At 50.7% G+C, this 17,380-nt stretch overlaps 1 protein-coding gene across 6 annotated transcripts in view; it reads left to right on the top strand.

The window, feature by feature from the left end:
• The window catches only part of PALD1 (phosphatase domain containing paladin 1), a 140,781-nt gene that overhangs the window by 81,050 nt on the left and 42,351 nt on the right, over positions 1-17,380 (top strand). For 3 of the 6 annotated variants that reach the window (XM_060034847.1, XM_060034848.1, XM_060034845.1), the window contains exon 20: positions 746-4,738. In XM_060034847.1, coding sequence (XP_059890830.1) covers positions 746-898 — 153 coding nt within the window. In that variant the 3' untranslated portion in view covers positions 899-4,738. Of the gene's footprint in view, positions 1-745; positions 4,739-9,241; positions 9,507-17,380 lie in introns of those variants that run through there. The other 3 variants (XM_060034851.1, XM_060034849.1, XM_060034850.1) reach the window with 2 other exon arrangements.

Below are 17,380 nucleotides of genomic sequence, written 5' to 3'. Positions count from 1 at the left end.
GCTGGCTGAACCTGGGTAGTGGGTGTTTGGGGACATCAAGGAGGGCGAGAACTGCTGGTCCAGCCCCTAGCGTGGGTTCCAGCCTCGGGATGAACAGAGGGCAGGGGCCTCTGTTTGGAGTGGAGCCTGCATCCTCTCCATCCCCCGGGGCGGTGGGGAGAGAAGGAGGCTGGTCGTTGAGTGGTTTGAGTCTAGTGCCAGGGTCTGGGTCATAGGGCTGTGTGGAGAGTGTCCAGGGAGGCCCCAGTTAACCCGCCTGAGCTGAGGCCCTTGGTGGGCCTGCCTGCTCCACAGCTGGAACTCACGGCCAAAGGGCCCCTGCTGGCTGCTGCACCCACACTGCCTTCCCCAGCGCGCCCTGAGGGCCTGGCTGTAATACCGGGAGCAGCTGGCCTCTGCTCCCGAGGTCCCCATGGGAGCGTCGGGGCTACGCAGGCGTGGGGCGTGCTTGGCCTCCCGTGCTGCTCTCCGCTTGTTCACTACCTGCCGGGCGCTTTCTGTGCAGTGCCGCCCTCCACACTGTGCAGTCCTATTATAAGGGAGTGGAAGCACAGAGCAGTTAATAGTAATCGAGACGCAAACTTGTGCAGGTCACTGAGCTGGGGGGAGGCAGCGCTGGGCCCCAGACTCGCCTGTATCTGTGGAGCCCAGTGAGGGGAGGATGGTGTGACAGAGGGGGATGGGGGACCTGAATGATTACCCCCCTTCCCTGGAGCTCTGCCCCCATCTCTGCTGTCCTCCCCAGGTGGCAGCAAAGGCCGGCATCTACGAGATCCTCAACCAGCTGGGCTTCCCCGAGCTTGAGAGCATGGAGGACCAGCCCTTCTCGAGGCTGCGCTGCCGGTGGCAGGAGCAGAGCCACAGCCCTGAGCCCTCCTCTGCAGGGGACGTCCTGTAGGAATGGGACTTCCTGTAGGACGCGCTCCCCCTGCCCCTGCTACCGTCGCCTCCCATGGGGCCACCTCCTACCCTCGCAGGCTGGGGGTGCCGGTGCTGCTCACTGACAGCGGCCCTGAGAAATGATTCCTCAGCTTAGCAGCGAGACCGGCATGGCTGGGGCCCCTTCTCTGGAAGAGCTTTTATAGGACAGTTGGTGCACAGTGATGCTTCGTGAATGGCAGGGCGGGGAGGGTCTGCAGGAAGGCCGGCGTGGCATCACGTCTGCAAGGAGCTCACTCCCCAAGTTGCCAAGCGAAGCCCCTCGCCGCTTCGCCCTCCCCTCTCCCCCAAGCGGCTCCGACGGGCCCTGGCGGAGCGGCCCTGGCCAGTGTTGGCTTCCCTCTTGCCCTCTCTCGTGGCTCTCCCACGCAGCTTCTCCCGTTTTGCTGCCTGAGCACCGCCCTGGGGGCCCCGGGCTCCCTGGGGAGTGGACTGTGTGCGGGCTGATTTGTTAGCTTAAGGGCAGCTTTACCCAGTTTTCTTGCCTCTCATGCCTTGTCTCAACCTGGAGACTTGAAGGACAACCACGTGCCCGGTGTGTCCCGCAGGGGCCTCTGCCTCTCCTTCCTTTGCCCTCTCCCCTCCTCTGGGCTGGCAGGACTTTGGAGGTTTCCAGGGAGCTGAAAATGAAATGGAGTCCCTCTCGGGGGAAGAAAGAGCTTCCAGAAGGTGCATGCAGCCCTGTGGAAGAGGCCAGCTCCATTTCTCTGGAACCATGGGCGGGAGGTCTAGGGAAGCACTGCCTCCCTGCCCCGCCATCCAGAGTGGCCTGTGCCCCGACCTGCTGTGGCAGGAGCCCCGGAGACTGCCGGGTGGCCCTGAGTGAGCAGTGGGGCATGTGAGAGTGGGCCAAGGATGGCGTGAGGGGGCACGTGGATTCCAGGCCATCATTGCTGAGCATCCTTCCAGTGGGGGCAGAAGGGGCCAAGTGCTGCTGAGTTAGCAGCTGCCGGGACCAGCTCTGTGCAGACAGTGGGAGGGTTGCTCGGAGAGGCAGGCGGTGTTGAGCTGAGTCTGCGGCTCTCCCTCTTGGGGCTGGTGTCCCCCGAAGCACAGGGGCTGAGTGGTGTGGACGCTGTCCTCCTGGCCTGGCTCGTTGGGGCCAGGGAGGTCTCTCTTGGTTGGACACCGGCACTTGTGCAGAGAAACAGGTGATGTGTCACCGGTCATGGTGTTTTGAAAAGGGGGAAGAGGCCAGAGTTGTTCACATCTACCTAGTGTTGGAAAATTTATGACCATTTTGGCTGAATTCTTTTGCAAATCTACTGTATGTCTGTTCACTACCTTTCCAGATTTGTTGTTGTTTTTGGTTTTATTTTTGCATGTAGTAAAAAGTGTTAATTTTGTTGCAGACAAGGTCTAGATGAGGGGTCAGAGATCAGGGCTGAACTGGGAGGGATCCTTTGCATTCTCACGGTTGGCCCTGCCTTTCAGCTGTGCTGGGACTACTGGCTGGTCACATCACCTCTCTGCCTCAGTTTCCCTATCTGTAAAATGGGAGAATAATACTTGCCTACGTACCTCACAGGGGTGTTGTGAGGATTCATTTGTGATTTTTTTTTTTTTTTTTTTTTGTACAGAGCTTTTGAGCATTAAAAGTGGCTAAATGTGAAGTGCGCTTGGCTACCTATGTCTTCAGCGTGGGTCAGGTGTTACAGAACTGTTGCAAGCTGGGGTCCCTGCTACTTCAGAGTAAGGGTGGGAGGGCAGGGAGAGCCAAGAGCACCTGCCCGTAGTGCACCGGATTCTCAGAGAAGGTGGATTTTCCTGGATGTCTCTCTTCTTCCTTCACATCCCCAACTATGTTTGACCATCTCACTCTGGATGCCCACGGCTGACGTGCTGAGCCCCTTCTTGAAGAAGGCAACATAACAGACTAATTCACGCTAAAGTGTGAAGGACTGTTATATCCAGGGAAATGGAACAAAATGGAATTTCAAGGGCTATGAAGGAGGGTGGTCCTCCACCTCTATTTCCTTTTCTTATCCCTGCAGGCTCCCCTTGGTCCCTTTAGGCCCCTGAAGGCTTGAACACACTTGTGTTGAGAAATTGGCGTGTAAAGAGGCAGTAGGGAGAGTGAGGCAGAGAGAGTGCTGACCTGAGCCTTCTCTCTAAGCTCTTCCAGGATTAGGGGAATCAGACCCTCTGGGTTGTAGTTCCAAGGTCAGCTGGGGGTGGTGAGAATGGAACCCAGAGCTCCGACCGCATAGGGTTGGTGACCTCCCCAGCCTTGGAGGGGAGGCCTCCTGGGGTTATTTCCCAGCACAGCAGAGTCCAGGCATGCTCTGTGTGGCTTCTGGATGTGAGTGCAGTGGTGTATACACCAGTGTGCACGTGTGTCCGTATGTGCGGTGGTTCAGCACTTCTCTGCCAGGGATGAGGGGATTGTAAAACTATGATCAGTAGAAGGATCTCCTGGGACCCTGATGGAGGTGCGGCAGGGTCTTGGGACGACCAGGACTGGAAACTGGAATACTGTCCAGCGAGCCCTGGATGCCCTCTGCAGCATCACCGGGGGTGCGCCGCTCCAATCCCCCCTCAGGAGAACCCGCTGCAAGAGCAGATGGCACAACTCCAGCCACTGCAGCTTCGATCCAACACACACCAAGGCCGCGCTCTGTCTCCAGCCCTTTCCCCGCTCGGGCTCTCCCAGACGATGACTGAGGCCGGCAGGGCTCTCGAGCCACTAGCCACGCTGTTTCTACCCGTGGCAGCCTTGCCCGGGGCCTCCCCATTGGTCTGGCTGGGGGTTCCCCAGACCCACCCTGCAGCGTGGGGCTCTCGCTCCCTCTCTCCTTTCACGGGCGTCAGACCCGCATCGTGGTCTTCCTGCCTTCTGCCACCTCCTCCTTTATCCTTCACGGGTTTCCACAAATCTCTTGCACATCTGATCCCATCGTGGTGTCTGCCACTCTGAGGACCTGAATGACACACCCTCACCCTCTCCTTGGCCTCTCTGGGCAGCTTCCTTGTCCCTCTTGCTGGTTAAGGCGGCCTTCTCTGGCACTGCGTAGGGACACCATCAGCCCGGTTTCCAGCTTCATATGTTACAGTTCCAGCCAGACTCAGTTGTCTTTCTCTCTCTCGCACCGCCCTGCCCTTCCATCTCGAGTGTGGGGCTGCGGGGCCTGTGGACTGGGGCCCGTGTGGAAGGAAATCGTTGCCCACCTTCTCTGTGGATGGGGTGGGGTGGGGAAGGCAGGGCTGAGGCGCTTGGAGTTATCTGGGTGGACACCCTTAAATCTGCGAATGGCAGTGCCAACCTCTGATTATTTCCTAAATAAAGGGAATATTTCCTAAGTAAACCGTTATAAAGGTTTTCAGTTTGTTCTCCAGAAATGTCCTACTGGATAGTCTCAAATAGCAATTAATGAGCTCACTGTTTATCATGCCTGGCCAGCGCCGCCTAGTCCACTTTTTAAAAACTTCTCGCTACTTTTGTGGCTCACAATAGAATCTCATATGTGTTTAATTTTATTTACTTATTTTTTATTGAAGTATAGTTGCTGTACAGTATATGTTACAGGTATGTAATATAGTGATTCACAATTTTTAAAGGTAATACTCCATTTATAGTTCTTATAAAATATTAGCTATATTCTCCATGTTGTACAGTATATCCTTGTAGCTTATTTTACACCTAATAGTTTGTACCTTTTACTTCCCTACCCCTGTATTACCCATCCCCCCTTCCCTCTCCCCACTGGTAACCAATAACTTGTTCTCTGTATCTGTGAGTCCGCTTCTTTTTGGTTGTATTCACTGGTTGGTTGTATTTTTCAGAGTCCACATATAAGTGATATCCTATAGTATTTGTCTTTCTCTGACTTATTTCACAAAGCATGATATTCTCTAGGTCCATTCTTGTTTCTGCAAATGGCAGAATTTCATTCTTTTTTTAAGGCTGAGTAATATGTGTGTGTGTGTGTGTGTGTGTGTGTGTGTGTGTGTATACACACACACACACACACACACACACACACATATATAATACCACATCTTCTTTATCTGTGTGTCTGCTGATGGGCAATGGGTTGCTTCCATGTCTTGGCTATTGTAAATAGTGCTGCTGTGAACATTGGGGTGCATCTTTTGAATTAGTGTTTTTGTTTTTTTCTGGATATACCGGAGTGGAATTGCTGGATCATAGGACAGTTCTCTTTCTAGTTTTTTGAGGACCCTCCAAACTGTTATTGAAGAGACTGTCTTTTCTCTGTTGTATATTCTTGCCTCCGTTGTCAAAGATTAATTGACCATAAGTGCATGGGTTTATTTCTGGGCTCTCTATTCTGTTCCATTGATCTATGTGCCAAGAGAGTGTCTGACTCCAAGCCCGTGCTCATTTCAAAGGTGGATGTCGGTGCCAGCTCTGGGTACTGGAATCCTCTGACATTTTCAGTGATGGGGAGAGAGATGTCAGTCCTTCTGGAAGTGTGCCTTTGCTGGGGTGGGTTGGGAGCAGGGTGAGGGGAAAGCATGATTACTTTGAAAACCCTCCTACAAGGTCTTGTGGTTCTTACACTCAGCGCTTTTCAAACCCCTGTGTTCTTTCAAGAGGTTCCCCTCAACACCCACAAGAAGTACGTGTTTCCTATGCATCACTCTGGTAGATTATCTATGATGGGGGCTTTTGAGTTTCATTTTGCGCCTCCCCTTAGTATATTCTTTCTTTTCCTACCATCTGCCCACCTCACCCTGAATTAAAACATCAATAGTTTATGAAAACACACATTTCCCCATTCCCACTCCAACATTTAAGTCACCAGTCTTTTAATTTTTGCCCATCTGATTAGGAAAGAGTCTTTTGTTTTTATTTTAATATGATTTTCCCAATTACTAATGAGATGAAACATCTTTTTATAGGTTTATTGGCCATTTGGATTTGCTCTCTTATATGTTTGCTTATTTTTCTACTGGGTTCTCTTTCAAACTAATAGGTGTAAAAATTTTAATACAGTCTGTTTCATTTGTAGGTAGATAGATATACAGCCAGTTCTTTCTTCCAGTTTATCCGTAATTGTTTTGGAGTTTATTTTGTCAGATTTTTGCCTTTTATATTTTGTGTCTTGTGTCAGCAGACCTTCTCTACCCAAGGTTACTTATCTACTTCCTGGTTTTTTTTGATTGCTTGTACAGTATTGTCCTTTATGTTTCTTTCTTTAATTCACCTGGAATAAATGTTTGTGAATGACATGTGGTAGAGAATATAATTTATTTTTTTCCAAATGTGGATCCAGTTGGCCTATGTTATTTATCGAGTAGCCAAGTTTCTCTACTTCTTGAACTGCAACCCTTGTCATATGTTAGGTCCCTGTGTGTACATGGGTCCGTACAGTAGACATGTGATTGCCATTGCCTCTAGCATCCATTCATCTTCCAACAACCATCTCTGACTTTCCATCCTAAGTTTAAAAACTCTCGAGTGGATTTTTAATTTTTTAAATCTTTATTACTCTTTTCTGGACTTTTAGTTTTCCTTGGGTCAATTTTGGTAAAATACCAACATTTTCCCAGGATAACACATGGGCATCTGTCAAGATTTTCAAATTTATTAATGTAAAATCATATGTAATATTCTCTCTTTTCTTTTGGCCGCACCCAGCGGCATGCAGGATCTTAGTTCCCCGACCAGGGATCAAACCCACACACCCGCTGCATTGGAAAGGCGGAGTCCTAACCACTGGGACTCCAGGGAAAACCTTGTAATATTCTCTTAAGTATGTAGAAGGTTCCTGTGCATCTGTGCCTGTCTTCTTTCTCAATCTTAATGAATATCTTACATGTTTTCCTTGGTCACATTTGCAAGTTTTTCTGTTTGTTATCTTCAGATAACCTATTTTTGTTCTTATAAATGTAAACATTGAGAATCTGTGATCACATAAACTAGTAGAGGTGACTTTTTGCTATAGTACTGCTGTTTGATTCTATGAACCGCTTCTGAGTAATATGCCAAAAATCACATCATGATCTCTCATCAAAGCATTAAAAAGTTTTTTTTCTATTAGCTGTCAGTCAAATGGGTACTCGTGTAATTTTGTTATAAGCTTTGAGAATTGGAAAACACTGGAATTGCAAAAGGATGTATTACCTGGATATTGGAGTCATTAACTCTCTCACTTTCTGGAAAATATGCCCCCAAATGTTTGTTAAGATTTGTCAAGTGACTACTAATTATATCTCTTACTCTTTCACTCAGAGGTACCCTGTAAAAACTAACATGCACAAAAATAGATGAGGAAAATATTGTTCATTTTAACTCTCCTTTTCCAATACAAACTTTTCTTTTTTTTTACAGTTCCAAAAAGTTTTTTAAAAACAACTTTATTGAGGTATAATTGATATACAATAAACTGTACATATTTGAAGTGTATAATTTGTTAAGTTTTGACATAGGTATACACCTGTGAAATTATCGTAATCAAGATAATGACCATATCCATCATCTCTGAAAGTTTGCTTATATCGCTTTATAATTGCTCCTTCCTGACCTTCCCTCCCCCATCCCTCTCCGCAGGGACACTTTGATCTGCTTTTTGTCATCCTAGATTCGTTTGCATTTTCTAGGGTTTTATATAAATGGAACCATCAGTGTGTACTCTTTATTTTCTGGCTTCTTTCACTCAGCATATTTATTTCCAGGTCATCCATGTTTAACGTACATCAGTTGGTCATTCCTTTGTATTGCTGAGTGGTATTCCATCGTACGGCTGTACCCTCCGTTGGTTAATCCAAATTGTTACTGGATATTTGGGTTGTTTCCAAGTTTTGGCTATTCCAAACAGAACTGTTATGAACATGTACAAGTCTTCATATGGACATATGTTTTCATTTCTTTTGGATAAATACCTAGGAGGAGAATGGCTGCACAGTGTGGTATGTGTGTGTTTAAAATTTTAAGAAACTGCCCAACTATTTTCCAGATGGTTTCATCCCCACCAGCAGCTTACGGGAGTTCTAGTCCCTCCACATTCTTAACCAGCCTTGGAATTGTCGATCTTTTTTGACTTTAGCCATTCTAATTGGTGTGTAGTGGATGTATTTCCTACCACCAACCCTCCCAGGTCACATTTTTAATTGATAAGATTTCCAATTCAATATTTTTTAGGGCAAGCCTAAAAGTGTTAGAAGGCTCATCTCTTTGAAGATATTAATTATTTGAGGGCTTATTCAGTTCTGTTTCCGTGGATGTTAGTTTAGTTCTTCTCTTTACTGAGTTTGGTGTTTGTTTTTCATGTTGCTGGTTCTCCTCAGTGGTTGGTGGATTTGGTTGTGCGCTCAACTTTGTCTTGAGATTTCAGGTTATCCTGTTGGTAAGGCTTGTGACTATTGCACATAGCCTGGACTGGTGACTCCTGGGAAGGGATGGGACCTGCTGGCGACAGCGTGTGCCGGTGGCTGCCCTTCTGGATGAGGGTGCCCCCTCGCCGCTAGGTGGATAGCAGCCCTAGGATGCTGCCCCGAGTGCCCCACTCGCTGCTACTACCTGGCAGACTCCACTGCTACCCAGACTTGACCTGTGCTGCTGAGGGGGGCACGGGGAGAGCCAAATTCTCCAGCTGCTTCTGCTGGAATTCTCCAGCCTTGTCCTGATAGGGGTCCAGGCTTCCTCCTGCCTCCTGGCTTGGCATCTGTGAGCTGAAAGCTTCCTTAAAGCTGGTCCCTCCTCTCTCAGAGGCTTTCAGCTGCGTGGCTTGTGGGCTGTCATTTCCCCTGTCCATCCAGTTCCATCAGTCTCTGTCTTTCAGGGATTCCGCACAATTTCTGACCTCTTGTTTTTCTAGCTCTGGCATAGAATTTAAAAAATAAATACTTTTAATGACATTTTGAGGGCTGTGGGTTGGGAAGGGGAAACTAGAGCATATGCTTAATCATAATTTGTATATGAAAATAGCTCATACTATGCACTAGGCCCTGTAGCAGTTAGGATCCTGGCAAAGAATGGATGGCAGCCTTAGCTCCAAGTTCAAAGACAATTTAATGAAAGGACCATTTGCAGATGTGTGGGCAGGGTTAAGGGAACCAGCTTGGAATGGTGAGAGGCACTCAGGAACTAGTTACAGGGGGAAGCAGTAACCTCCCCTAGATTTGAGGGGGCAAGGGGACAGCACAGTGTTACCTGAGCCTGCCACAGGTATCTTCAGGGGACTCTGGGGACCATCCAGCAGAAACTTGAGTTGAGAAGGGGGTAACTGTGGCCAGAGCAGCATCACTGAGCCTGGGGCTGAGGGAGGAGGAGCAAATGCCTTGACTCCTCCCTCGTCTTGTCCTCTGATCTCCCGTCAGTGCCTCCCTTTGATTGCAGGAGGTGCCAGCAACATGGTCCACGGGGTGGGTCCGCCTCTGGAGATGGGGAACGGAGAGAGGGACAGACGGGATAACCAGCACAGCCTTCTCCCAGGCGCTGCACGGATGCCATCACCTCCAGTAGTTCCACGACAGCCCGACGAGGTAGGCCTGTTCTTATTTTACAAAGGAGGAAGCCCAGGTACCTTGATCCAGTGACACCTCCAGAATTTCCCTCTGTTCCTCCCTCTGCCTGGCGTGCCTTCCCTCCCTTCCTAGCCCACTGCTCCTGTGCTTCAAGTTCAGCTTGATTCAGGTCTCCTCACCACTGCGATCTAAGTGTCCTGAAGATACTTAGAGAAAGGGTTCTGACTTCTCAAGATGCTGTGCCCACATGTCCTCCAGCATTTCATTATGAAAATTTCAAAACTACAGGAAGGTTGGAAGTATTGTATGAAGAACAGCCCCATACTCCGGGGTCCACTTCTCAAAAACACTTTCACACTGTTGTCCATCGACTTCTCTAGACCTCCACTAACTTGTAATTCCTTAAAGGAAGGGCTACCAGTGATCAGTCTTTGCATCTCAGGGTCTGTGGTGGCCTGGCACACAGAATGCAGTCAGTAAATGTTTGATGACTTGATAATTCACAAGGCATTTGGTGTTTCCCAGGAGAGGGGAAGGAGAGTTTGATTTCTTGAGTGCCTGTGGGTGGTTTTCGTACATTGTGTGGGGCGTTGCGTTCATTATTTCACCAAAGCCTTGCAAGTCAGATGAGGCTGGGATTATGATCTCTCTTTTACAAGACCAAGAGAAGTTTCACAATTTACTCAAGGCTCACATTGTATCCCTAAGGGATCTGGGATTCAGATCGTCAAGCTGCCCTCAAACCCATGCTGGTGACCCAGTGCCTTCTCTGTAGACTGGAGGCTACTGGGTGCTGGGGACTGTGCTTTATGCATTTCTGAATGTCCCAGGATCTCGCAACTAGCAGGTACAGTAAATATTTTTGGCAAGAATGAATGAATGAGCCTTTAGTGAGTATTTCCATACTACTGGAATATGGCATTCACTGCTGGAAATTCATTCACTACGGGCATATGATACCCGAAGGGAGCTCGTACACCTCTGCACTAAGCAAAGGAGGGATCTGAGGCTGGAAGGGCAGTGACATCCAAGGTCGTGCAGGGAGCCAAGGGCAGACTCCGTGTGCTGACTTCCTGCCCAGTGCTCTTTCTTTTCCCTTCCTCTTCAGATCCATCCGAGCATCCGGATTGGTACCAGTCACTAACCCAGAGCCTGGAGACCCACACAAACCGCGTTTCCTAAGGCTGTGTGGGTGGGTGCCTGCCCAGGCACTAGCTCGTGGTGCCCGTCTTCCTTCTTCTTCACTGAGGGTGCCATGGGCTTCAGACGCTTGAAGTTGTGTGTGAAATTGTGTTTATATACTCTGCTCAGGAGAGCATCCAGTGTTTGCATCAGGCTCTCAAAACAAATAGAAAATCTGTGACCCCCCCCCCAAAGCGGGTGAGGGCTCCTTTACGTGTTCTCTCCAGTGGTTCCCCAAATTCTTGATTGTGCAGACAGACAGAATTTCTTTTTTTTTTTTTTTTTTTTTTTTTTGGTGGTACGCGGGCCTCTCACTGCTGTGGCCTCTCCCACTGCGGAGCACAGGCTCCGGACGCGTAGGCTCAGCGGCCGTGGCTCACAGGCCCAGCCGCTCCGCGGCATGTGGGATCCTCCCGGACCGGGGCACGAATCCGTGTCCCCTGCGTCGGCAGGTGGACTCTCAACCACTGCACCACCAGGGAAGCCCACAAGCAGAATTTTTAAAAGAATATTAGGATGCAGATTTTTGCGAAGTTGGCCCATTAAAAAGAAATGAACCCCCCTTACAATGCTATCGTATCATAAAAGGATATTTTTAACCCCTCCAAACAAGAAGGACAAATTCTCTGGGGGATAAAAGTGACAGGCTTTCCAGTTAGGTGAAATAGCTTTAACATGCTACACGGTCCTTATTTTGCTCACTTTGCTCTCGACTGAAAATGTTAGTGTGGACCAGCCCTTGGGAGCCTTGCTCTCCACGGAGAAGCTTCTGCTTAGAGCTGTGTCCTGTGTGAGAACTCTCTGTGGAGAGCGCTCTTGAAAGGTGCCCCCTGTGGAGGTGGCTGCGCGTGGGTTCTGTTGGATCCCTGGGTGCCATTTCCACCAGGGTGGCTGCCAGTAACTGGGCATGAACTTTGGTCACATGGGGAGGTTATACCATTGTCCATTGGCTTAAGTTTCCTCACGAGGGTTTTGGGCGAGAATCTGAAGAATCCAGGCTCTGAGTGGCCAAAGCAGCCTGCCGTCCCCAACTCCCATGGAAAGGAAGCACTGCGTGGTGGGCGTCTGTGGGAGCCCTGGGGGTGCAGGGCTGTGGGGACCATGAAGGCACTGGGTGGAGGGGAGCTGTGGCCGTGTGAGATGACCCCACTCCCTTTGGGTTGCCCGGATCCCTGCGTCCCTCTCTCCTGCCAATGCAGGAGACAGGCCCTTGTCCTTCCTGCCTTGGCTTCCCCCGTCAGGGCACTGGCTGGCATCCTCTCTGGCTAGACCCACCCTCTCCTTGCCTGAGGACAGGAGGATCGCAGCTCTGTAAAGAGGTTTGCCAGGGAAGGTTTGCTGAGGAGGGGCGTTGGCCCCAGCAGGGAGTGGGTCTCTGGGTAGGGAGGTGAGAGCAGCAGACCAGCACAGCAGGCTGTGGCTGGCGTGTCTTTGTGGTTCTGCACACAGTAACATCTCCTTGAGTGTTTCTTGAGTGACAAGTACTTCTGAGCATCTAACATGTACCTGACAAATTGCTGCAACTCTCCCAGCCCCAGTTTCTACATCTCTAAAAGGAGCTGACAATGCTCTCCCGCCCCAGACCCCATCCTGCAGTGCAGGCAGGATTCCCCAGCTGTCTACAGGATCTGGGGCAGGACAGGCATCAACCCATTAAGTGGGGCCCCTTCCCGATGCCGTTACACCTGGCGTGTTTGTAGGTGCTTCCGCATCCGGTCCTTTACCACAGAGGAGCCCACGTGTGATCTTAAACTCTGAGGTGTTAGTGTGTCCAGGCGATGTGAGGAACAGAGGACTCGGAGGGGACCCATTTGCTCTAGGTCACGTAGCAAACAAGGGCATAGCCCACTGCACACATCTGGTCTGGGAGGGCTGTGGGAATGCTCTTCACTCCAGATGGTACCAATAAAGGCCCTTTTGCTCAGTTTGTTGATACAACAAAACAATAAACAAACAACTGCTTTTTGGAAACAGTTGGGGGACATAATTATGGAAGAATTGACCAGAACGTCTACATCACTGAACCTTTTCAAGGAAAGCCCTAGTATTATTTTCAGATACACTATAGATGAAAACCAGGAGTAAGGCACCTTCTGGGCCCAGTGGCGGCGCCTGCAGCACCTGCTTACATACCAGATCAGAAGCATGAGGGATTGCTCATGGTTTATAAGCTAATTTGCACGGTTTGCTTAATAAGCACATTTGCGTGGTCTTAATGGTTTCCAAAGGACTTGAAAGCAGTTTGGGTTCTTCACAAAGTTATAGAATCCCCTGCCATGTCATTTGCCCTGTGAACTGGTTCAGCAAACCATACTTCTGTTTTGTTTTTGAAATGAGAAACAGATGTTTTTGTTTAGGCTGCCGGCTCCAGCTTAAACACAGGCTTTCTGTCTCTCCTCTTCCCAGTTTGCTCTTTAAGGGGCAGGGAGGGGTTCTGGCCAGGCTGGAGTCCTGTCCCCGGGCCCCTCCCCTGAGCTGCCTCCAGCAACGGGCTGCTCCCTTAGCAGCCAGCCTCCTGAGAGAGGAGAGGGCCCTTGGGGACGGAAGGGAGCGGCTGCTAAGGAGTGGGTCCTTCGGGGCCAGTCTGCATGGCCTTGAGCCAGTGCCCCTCCTGTCCTGCCTGTGGGGTCCTTGCCTGGCAGCTGAGGGGGTTAGAGTGACAGAGAAGCGTGCTGCCTGACACCAGTAAATGTGTCAGGGATGCCCAGTAAATGTGTGCCCTCTACTTTCCCTTCAGGCTCCCTGGAATTCCCAGCCAGCCTTCCCCACCCTCTTCTGGTCCAGAGGGTGGGCATGGGAGCTGGGCTCAGTGAGTGTCCCAAGTGCACCCCTCGTTCTAGTCCCTGGAGAACGATGTACAACCTGCAGGAGTCATTTCCCAATGTTGAGGAGGACAGAGCGGGACAGCCAGGGTGGGCTAGGAGCCTCCAGTGCAAGGTGGACCAGAGTGGAGGAGCGAGGAACCAGAGGGGAGGGAGCCCTAGTGAGAGCCCTGTGGCCTGGCCAGGACAGGAAGAGTGACTGAGGGCGCCTGGGCACCGCCCCAGTTCTGCAGTAGCTGAAGGGTGGATGCCCAGGGAAGACAGGTGGGGTGGGGTGTGGACTGGAGGCAGGAGCAGGACATACCCGGGGCCATTGGCAGCAGAACCCCTGGTTCGAATCTTACCTTTCCCAGCACTGAGTAACTGGGAGACTTTGGACTAGTCATCAAACCTTTCTTAGCCTCAGTTTCCTCACTTACAAAGTAGGGCTCTTAGGAAAAGTAAATGAAATCATGCATATTTACACAGGGCATGTCTCACAGTAGGCACTTAAGAAATGGGTGATAAAGGTAAAAACAAACTAGAAACCTTGAGATCTCATCCTCCTTTTGGCATCTATCATGAGTTTGTGCACCTGTGCCTGAGGGCAGGGCCACCTTGGTTGGCTCTGGTTGGAAGTCCCTTCCTCCCAAATAGTGGCTCCCCACACTGGGTCTCAAACTGTTTCAAGGTGAAAGGGGGAAGAGTTGGCCTTTCTGGGTGGGGGCAGGGCCGTGGGGGGCAGTGGGGAGGCAGGAGCTGAGGCCTTCCCTGCAGCCTAGCCTCGGCTCTTCTTCCCAGCTCCAGTGCTTGCTCTCCCACCGTCCCCAGTCTCCTTGTCTCCCCCTCACCCAACAAGCTCATCGTCCTGTGAGGCAGGGAGAAATGCATGCCAACATTCATTCATTCAACAGTGTTTCTGGAGCACCTGCTACGTGCCAGGTCTTGCTAGGGGCATGGAGGCCGTGATGATCAAGACAGAATGGGACAGTTCCAGGCAAGAGAATCCTGAGGCCTAGTGACGGTGCCCACCTATTTGGCTTTCTTCACTGCCCCCCACCCCACCCCAGGGCCACTGCTGTAGCGGGGAGCTCTAGGGGGAGGGCGGAGTGGTGGGCAGGGCTAGTTCCTTGGGGCCTAGAGGGCTTGGAGTCGCCATGGCCCTGTCATAAGTGTGAGGTTGGTCTCTCCAGTTCTGGAGAGCTGGGCTGCATCTTGTTTAAGTCCTGATTTGACAGGTAGGAAGATAGGCACAGGAAGGTCAAGGCAGAGGCTAGCCTAGAAGCCAGTGGCAGGCTGCAGGAAACAATTTAGTGGTTTCTCAAGAGGTTATACATAGAACTACCGTATGACCCAGAAATTCCACTCCTTGGTGTTTATCTAAAAGAAGTGCAAGCAGGGACTCAAGCAGAAACGTGTGCCCCAATGTTCATAGCAGCAGCATTTACCATAGTCAAAAGGTAGAAACAATGCAAGTGTCCATCTATGGACGAATGGATAAACAAAGTGATATATCCATACAGTGGAATATTATTCAGCCATAGAATGAATAAAGTCCTGACACATCCGACAACATGAATGGACCGTGAAAACATTATGTGGAGTGAAAGAAGCGAGACACATAGGACAAATACTGTTACGATTCCACTCTCCTACCTAGAGTAGGCAAATTCAGAGACAGAAAATAGAATAGAGGTTACCAGAGGCTGGGTGGGGGGTGTTTATTGTTAATGGGTACAGAGTTTTTGTTGGAGAAGATGAAAAAGATTCAGGTGTAGTTAGGGGTGATGCTTACACAACACTGTGAATGTATTTAATATTACTGAGCTGTATGCTTTCAAATGGTTAAAATGATAAATATTATGCTCTGTATGTTTTTATCAAATTAAAAAAAGGCGAGTGGCAGATGACATGAGGAGATTGCTCTTCCTGAGAACACCCCCCTAAAGCGGGTCCTCTTCAGCCACTTGAGGGCTTTGTGTTGAGATGGCTGGGGAGACTATGCAGACAAGACACTAGGGGAGAAGGTGCAAAATACACTCTCGACACCTCAGGGGTCACCCCGTGGGACGGCTGGAGAAACAAGCTCCTCGGCTTTTTGGGAGACCTCATTTCTAAAGCAGGGATGAGTACATCCCCCACATAGGGCTGCTGGGACGACGCATGTAAAGCCTTCCAAACACTGCAGTAAGCACTCAAGAAATGTTATTTCTTAGTATTTCACTTGTGATGTTAGTGAGAGAAAAGTAAGGGGAGTGAAGAGACAAAGGAGAGGCAGTGAGGTCTCTGAATTACTGCAACTTGGAAAAATGCCTTATGAAATGAAGTCTCATGAAGCCCCACATTCCCGAGAGACAGGGATCTGGTGGAGGTGGGAATGACGTCCTCACTGACTGCCTCCCAGTGGAGGCAGGACCTTGGGTGAAGGTCCCAGCCCTCCAGGCGATGACTCCTGTGAATAAAAAGGACAGGGAGATGGGGGGACCTTCAAGATGGCGGAGGAGTGAGGCATGGAGATCGCCTTCCTCCCCACAGATATATCAGAAATACGTCTACATGTGGAACAACAACTACAGAACACCTAGTGAATGCTGGCAGAAGACCTCAGACCTCCCAAAAGGCAAGAAACTCCCCACGTACCTGGGTAGGGCAAAAGAAAAAAGAAAAAACAGAGACAAAAGAATAGGGATGGGACCTGCACCAGTGGGAGGGAGCTGTGAAGGAGGAAAAGTTTCCACACACTAGGAAGCCCCTTCGCGGGCGGAGACTGTGGGGGGGCGGAGGGGGGAGCTTCGGAGCCGCGGAGGAGAGCACAGCAACAGTGGTGCAGAGGGCAGAGTGGAGAGCTTCCTGCACAGAGGATCGGTGCCGACCAGCACTCACCAGCCCGAGAGGCTTGTCTGCTCACCCGCCGGGGTGGGGGGGGGGGCGGGGCTGCGAGCTGAGGCTCGGGCTTCGGAGGTCAGATCCCAGGAGGGAGGGGCCTGGGGTTGGCCACGTGAACACAGCCTGAAGGGGGCTAGTGCGCCCCAGCTAGCCGGGAGGGAGTCTGGGAAAAAGTCTGCACCTGCCTAAGAGGTGCACGAGGAGAGGTTTTAGGGTGCACGAGGAGAGGTGATTCCTTCCCTGTCTGCCCACAGAAGGCAGAGCACCGCCTAAAAGAGCTTCAGAGACAGGCGCGAGCCGCAGCTATCAGTGCAGACACAAGAGATGGGCATGAAACGCTAAGGCTGCTGCTTCAGCCAAGAAGCCTGCGTGTAAGCACAGGTCACTATCCACACCTTCCCTCCTGGGAGCCTGTGCAGCCCGCCACTGACAGGGTCCTGTGATCCAGGGACAACTTCCCCGGGAGAACACACGGCGTGCCTCAGGCTGTTGCAATGTCACACTGGCCTCTCGCACCACAGGCTGGCCCCGCATTCCGAACCCCTCCCGCCCCCTGGCCTGAGTGAGCCAGAGCCCCCTAATCAGCTGCTCCTTCAACCCCTCCTGTCTGAGCGAAGAACAGACACCGGAGGGCAACCTGCATGCAGAGGCGGGGCCAAATCCAAAGCTGGGACCTGGGAGCTGTGCAAACAAAGAAGAGAAAGGGAAACTTCTTCCAGCAGCCTCAGGAGCAGTGGATTAAATCTCCACAATCAACTTGATGTACCCTGCATCTGTGGAATACCTGAATAGACAACAAATCATCCCAAAACTGAGGTGGTAGACTTTGGAAGCAACTGTAGACTTGGAGTTCGCTGTCTGCGACGGACTAGTTTCTGATTTTTTTGTGTGTGTGTGTGGTATGCAGTCCTCTCACTGTTGCAGCCTCTCCCGTTGCAGAGCACAGGCTCTGGCCGTGCAGGCTCAGCGGCCATGGCTCACGGGACCAGCCGCTCCGCGGCATGTGGGATCTTCCCGGACCAGGGCATGAACCCGTATCCCCTGCATCGGCAGGCAGACTCTCAACCACTGCACCACCAGGGAAACCCTAGTTTCTGATTTTTATGTTTATCGTAGTATAGTTTTTAGTGCTTGTTATCACT

Source organism: Delphinus delphis, chromosome 16 (genome assembly GCF_949987515.2).
Source record: "Delphinus delphis chromosome 16, mDelDel1.2, whole genome shotgun sequence".
Classification (NCBI taxonomy): domain Eukaryota; kingdom Metazoa; phylum Chordata; class Mammalia; order Artiodactyla; family Delphinidae; genus Delphinus; species Delphinus delphis.
Note: the sequence above shows the minus strand (reverse complement) of the source record. Positions and strands in the feature narration are given on the sequence as shown.